General features: G+C 28.4%; 1 protein-coding gene across 1 annotated transcript in view; it reads right to left on the reverse strand.

Moving 5' to 3' along the window:
• Nucleotides 1–5,253, reverse strand: part of LOC100212270 (transcription intermediary factor 1-alpha) — an 11,012-nt gene extending 5,759 nt beyond the window's left edge. The window contains exons 1-5 of the mRNA XM_065790544.1: nucleotides 2,628–5,253; nucleotides 1,732–1,901; nucleotides 1,584–1,633; nucleotides 1,454–1,506; nucleotides 1,233–1,307 (exon numbers count right to left, since the gene is read on the reverse strand). Coding sequence (XP_065646616.1) covers nucleotides 1,233–1,307; nucleotides 1,454–1,506; nucleotides 1,584–1,633; nucleotides 1,732–1,901; nucleotides 2,628–5,048 — 2,769 coding nt within the window. The 5' untranslated portion in view covers nucleotides 5,049–5,253. The remainder of the gene's footprint in view (nucleotides 1–1,232; nucleotides 1,308–1,453; nucleotides 1,507–1,583; nucleotides 1,634–1,731; nucleotides 1,902–2,627) is intronic.
• Nucleotides 5,254–6,863: the final 1,610 nt, after the last annotated feature.

Raw genomic sequence — 6,863 nt, forward strand, 5'->3', positions numbered from 1 at the left:
TCCATATTCTGTTGGAAGTCTGAAACTCAAAAAATAACTTATTTACATTATGCAAATAATGATATACAAAAATCAGGTGCAAAAATTTGAAAATCAAAAATAATAGATGCAAAAATCAGGAAAATAATAGACCAAAAGTCACTGGTTATAATAGACCAAAATAATAGACCAAAAGTCACTATAATGAACTGACCCAACAATAACTTTAAACACGTTTAAACTTAAAGAGTTGTAGGATTTAAAAACTTGATCTAATGTTACAAATTAAAAAAACAAACAAAAAAGAAACAACAAAACATGCCAATGAAAAGTGTAAAAATTGGACTAAAACATCATTGTAATAAATAATAAAAAACACAACCAAAACATGTCTCTCATAAATTAATACTTTCAATCAGTATTTGTCAATGAAAATGATGATACTAAACTTTAATGAAAATGGTCACCACAATTTATTACTTACATTAAAAACTCTAAAAGGACTAAAAACTTGTTTAAACATGGTTTTAGAAATAAAACTTTAAATTACAAGCTAGTCTCCACTGACTCATATTTGAGTACCACATTATTTAAAAACAAACATTCATGGCAAAGGTTGAATTTGAAAATTCTTTTCTATGAGGCAAGAAACTCCAAGTTCAATGCACACCAAGTTTCTGTTAGTTTTGTGCTCAACTTGCTTTTCTGCTTACCAGCCTTGTTTGTCAAGGCTCAAGTTTCTGAGCCAAAGGGTTGAGGAGAGGGTTTGTGACAAAGCATAGAAAAACAAGTTGAGTATAAAAACTTCAGGGAATTGGTAAATTTAAACTCACATACAAAGCAAGCACTACATTACTACTGCATTATAATTGGGTAAAGATAAAAAATTAAGTGAACATACAACTAAGAGTTTAGCCAACATAGCAACTAGTTTTATGTTGTTAGGAAATGATTAGGGAAATTTTATTTCATAATAACAAGAGAAATATTAAATAGAGACCTCTAAAAAAAAAAAAAAAGAACACCTCATTAGTAAAAAAATTCAATCTAAAAGACCTATTTATTTGGAAAAATTTCAAAAAAGAAGACTTAAGAAAAGAAAACTCCAGAAAAATGACTCAAAAAAAAGAAAACTCAAGAAAAATGAGATTTGAATTGCTTACTGTTCAAACAAAAGTACTATTATTTTTGATCATAAAATCATTTATAACATATGAATTATAAACATAAAGAATCTTACATAAAGAACTTACAGCTTTGCTGACTTTATGATGAAAAGGAAGGCTGTCAGCATGAATGAACAACTTTAAAAGAATTTTCTGACAAATCTGAATTAAAAAAGTTTATCTTAAAATAAAGTATAATAAAAAAATTAAAGTTTTATATTTAAAATTTTAATTGTTTAAATTAAATTATCAAATTAAATTTTAAAAAATTATTAAAATTTTTTTGAAGTAAAATAAAAAACAATAACCTTTACATCCCTTTCAGTAAGCTCTAATGACTTTCTTCGGGTTCCAATAGAAGCTAGAACAATAAAAAAAGTTATTTTATCTTAATCATAATCATCACTATCAAAAAGTTTTATCATCCAAAAAATCTACCTGTGGGGGCTGGTTCAAGCTCAACACAAAGACCACAGCTCCACGAGTCCCTGTAAAAATAGACAAATAATTTGAATACACTATAAAATAATTTATAATTAAATAATTCTGATGACAAAACTTCCTATTATCTTTTATTAAAACATACCTTGGAAGATCATTCAAAACAGGAATGTGGCATTGCAAATGATAAACCTTTGGACATGTATCACAACATAGCAATTGACCACCATTTCTACATACACCACAATAGTCTTCATTGTTTTGACTTTCATCAAATCCACTTTCACATTGATACTCCTCCTGGTTAATCCCATTCTAAATGTTTAACATCAACTTTTTTAATTAATAAAAAACATTTTTTAATCTTTTTAGCGATTGTATAAAGCATCAAATCAGCATCAAGATTATATATCAAAATTGTTTTATGGGTCAAAAAATTTACTTAATTGAAATTTACACAACTAGAGTTCAGATAACTTTTAATACTTCACTAGCAAACCCTTTACAAACTAATCTTAATGTTATTATTAGTATCTTTTTTATGGCTGTAACCAATTACCTTTTCAACGTCACATTTAAATTTTTTTTAGTCTAACACTTATGAGTTTTCTTATGGTTTGCTATTATATTTTTAAGACCTATTACTAATATGAAAATTGCTGAAAACTTGAATTAATCTCAAAAGAGCTTACTTGATGCTTTATAGTATTAACAATAATTTACAAAACTGTTTTAAGAAGTAGATCCTTTGTATTAAATAATGAAAAAATGTATTAATTATATAATAGTATTATCTAATATATATATATATATATATATATATATATATATATATATATATATATATATATATATATATATATATATATATATTTATATATATATATATATATATACACACACACACACACATATAATTTTCTAGGCCTTAGTCAGCAAAAAACAGATTGCCTCCTCCCCCTTTACTTTACTATGAATATAAATAAAAAATTAATACTATATAAATACAAGTAAGTTTCTATCATTAAACAAATTTAATACTTCAGAGAAACTTGTCGCTGATAAATTATTTTCAGGTGATTTCCGCTCCTCTTTAACATTGACAATAGGAGTATGATGATTTGTTACTGATTTATCACTGACACCTGGTTCAATATTTTTTGTTGTTTCATTGGATGTACCCTGTTGTGACTGTGAATTAACTGATGTTTGTAGACATGATTTTTGAGATGAATGGTCTCCAACAGATAACCTACCAGACAAGTTTATATGATCACCAGATAGATTTCTCATAATATCTTGCTGAATAGACTTTGGAGATGAGTGAGTTATCGACGAGTCTACCATTTTTTGAATGTATTCAATATTGTTACCTTTTTCACTTGCTCCAGGAAAATAAATATTAGCATCTCCTCTGGGAGAAATGGTAGGATTTGATTTAGAATAACTGTTAATTAAAAGATGATTTGAGCGACTATTATAATTGTTTAAACAATTGATATCATAAGTAGGAGTCAAATGAGAAAGTGGTACATTTCGATTGTATCTGTTATTATCATTCACATTCTTGTAATTAATGTTATTTTGATTGGAATGCATGCCTTGGCTTTGTTGTGAAGAAGATAATATTAGCATATCTTGATTATGTGAAGGTAAGCGATAAGCATTTATATTAAAAGAACTCGGAGAGGTATTATTTCGCAAAGCAAGGTGTCCGGGTAAATTAAGAGAACCTTGTTTTGATAAGTTTATATAAGAAGTCGTATTATTACAAGTAGTGTCTGAAATACGTTTATTAATGGCTGCTATTGATTCAATAGGATTATTCTTATTGTAGGATCGAGAAGATGAAGAAATACTAAGTGGCGAGGAAAAATTTGTAGCTTTTGTATTATAGTGATCAAGCTTGCGTTGCATATCATCTTGTGAATAAACAGCACCAATTTTGTTAAAATATGAGCACAATTTTTCAACGTCCATGCTAAACTTTAAATCTGTAAAAGCTAATGGCCTTTGACGGTATTTTAAACTATTTAAGTTATGCAATCGCGTACCTAAAACCTTTCTACTATATAACAGTGCCACATTACTTCCTCCTTTGACAGCAAACTCAGCAAAGTCATGATTATGCTCTAATATTATTCTCATCTGTGTCAAATCTTTCTTCTGTTTAGTAAGTAGCGCTTGCTTACTTGAAACTATAACTTTAAGCTCTTTTATGACACTCTCCTGTCTAGATCTTATTGCACTTACCATAGCATCAAATGATTTATTTACTTGAGCTTCGACTGTTGCTTCTTGTTCTGCTAGACCGGTACTTACTTTTTCAACTTCCTGTATTGTTTCTTTTAAAAATCCTAGATTAATTTGTAAATATTGTAACAATTTCCTTAAAATTTCTCTATGTTTAGATGCTGCTTCTTCAATAAACTGATACCGATGGTCTTTATGTTCAACTAACTGACAATCTCGACATGTAAGTTTATCACAATTAGCACAAAATAAACGCAATTGTTCATGAGGGTGTACTTTACAAAACAAAGGTTTTTCTTTAGTTTGTGGATTTGATGTTCCAACTGGAGAATGTTCAGAACTAGATTGAGATTGAATAATATGATCTTTTGTAACTTTTACTCGTTGATGAGCAGTCACACAAACTTTACATAACCATTCATTACAATTCATACAATAAGAACCAGCAGGACTTCTATCATCACACGAGGTACATTGATGATTTTCAGCTTCTGAATTGCCTTGACTTTGAGTTGACTCAATAACAAACTGATTATTCAGAAAACCTGATGTTGGCTTGTCTGTACCTGTAACAAGAAATTCCTGCCCACAAGATGGGCATTTCATTCTCGGCACAACATTATTACATCCAGCAAGTCGCTTTTGTTTATCATAACGATCTTGCAAACACTTTTCACAAAAAGAATGAAGACATGGTAACAATTTAGGGACAGAACCTATGAGTATAGGATTATTTTTGCATGAACCGCATATAAAAAATCTTATATCAGAAGTTGTTTGAAGCTCTTTTAATGAAGAATCAATTAAACTAGCATTAAGTTCATTTTCTTCGGCAGAAAACTCCCCACCTTGTGAAAGTAAAGTACCACTATCATTTTGTTTAAGAGTAGTATCTTCTTCTACATCACAAGACTTTTTCTTACTGATATTAGCTTCTAATTCTATATTAATTTTAGGTTTGAGAACTGTATCTGCAAGGTTTATATTTTCTGCTGGTGAAGCTTTGAAAGGATTATCTTTATCTGTAATTGGTTCACTAAAAACATCCTTTAAAACGTTATTTTCATGAATTATTTCTTTAACATTATTTTTTTCTATTATTTCGATATCAGATTTGTCTGTAATATCCTCTTGCTCATGAATTATTGGAGAAAAAGATGCAAAATCGGAATCAACTGCTGATTTTTTCTGATCACTAAGTTCGCTCATATTTTTTCAAGACTTTTAATTGAAACAGTTACAAAATTACAATTTAATTTAACTTTGTTTTAACACTCTTCAAGGTTTTTTGTAAAGCCTAATCATTATTGTAATCCCATTTACAAAGTACTTCGGTGTGAACCGAAGTTAACGAATGAGTGAATTTGAGCGGTTTGATTGACAGGCCTGATGAATAATTACACATCTCGGGCATAACTTATTAGTTCCGGTCGAGAAATAAAACCCGATGCTTTATTTAACATCGAAGAAAAAGTATTATTCATTGTTTACTAATAATGATTAACTAATGCAATAAATATTAAAAAAATACATTTTATATATGTATATATCTTATTTTTTTAACTTTTTTTTTATAGTATCAAAAAATAATTTTAATATTTTTTTTTTACGCAAAAGATATTGCATAACCGGATGTACCCCCAGCAATGGCAGATTACGTGGAAGTTATCGCAATTTTAGAAGAAAGCTAATTTTAATCATAAATTATTTATTGCTATTACTTTTGTGTTTATAATCATAATGAAATAATAATAAAAGTATATATTTATATGTACTTTTATTATTATTTCATTATGATTAAAGTATATAAATATAATTACATTTCACGCAAAATATACTTTTATTTTTTGTTGAAATCTTGAAGAGAAATTTATAAATGGATTATTACCATTACCCTGCTGTATCCTCGGAGGGTTGTCAACCTCATAATTTACATTATCTACCCAAATATCTTTGTAAGGTTATTCGAAAAAATCACTTTTATAACTTACTCTTGATTATTGGATAATGACTTAAAAAAACGCGCAACGAACATAAACAAAGTTAAACGGCATTGTTTTCTGAAAAATTACGATAGAAAAATAGCTTGTACGCCACTTTTGTGTTTTACGCTAGCTGCATCAAAAGATTTTGAATCAATTTCTTATTATTAATATTTTTTTGATAAATCTAGTAAGTTTATTCTTCATCCTCTATCATTTATATATTTGTATAATATTATGTTATATTAACTGCATATATTTGTATAATATTGATTTTAACTACTTCGAATTTAATTACTTTTAATATCTTGCACCTATAGATACATAAATAAGTGTTTAAATTTCATATTGCAGAAAGAAAAAAGTTGTATACAGAATTTGTAAATCAAAATAATAGTCCTGTTCTAATTGACCGTTATTTAACTAAATACGGGGATTAAACGGATTACTTGTCAAGTGATCCATACGGATCACTTAATCCATGCAGTCAGGTAAGAGTTACTGTACCGGTTAAATACTTCGTACCTCCTACACAAACCATGCATTTTGTTACAAATTTAAAAAAAAGATTTTTACTTTTCTCAGTACACACGCACGCACGCAAAACAATTAATAACATAAACACTCTTGTCACGGATTTCCTGATTCCGTAACGGTGTAAAGATAGCGCTATTATTGCATGAACTTTTTACTCGCACGCATCATAAAGAATTATCAACAATAATTTACCCGCAATATACCGTAAAATTGGGGACTAGGGTCATCGAGATGAATAGAGACAGAAAACATAAATGTTTTTTTTAGGTATCCACAAAGTGGCAGGGTTAGCTGATAAACCAGTAAAACTTTTTTCCTATGGCTTAGGTTCATATTGTTGGTAGCATTTTGATTTTGTTTTGACATTTGACTATTATAGTAAACCATGTTAGAAAAATGAGGTAAGAAAATGTGAAACATAAATAACTATGAAAAAAATATTTTTGACACAGACAAAAGCACTGAAGATGTAGTTTGCCAAATTATTGCATAAGTAATTGACAAT

This window comes from Hydra vulgaris, chromosome 02 (genome assembly GCF_038396675.1).
Source record: "Hydra vulgaris chromosome 02, alternate assembly HydraT2T_AEP".
NCBI classification, from domain to species: domain Eukaryota; kingdom Metazoa; phylum Cnidaria; class Hydrozoa; order Anthoathecata; family Hydridae; genus Hydra; species Hydra vulgaris.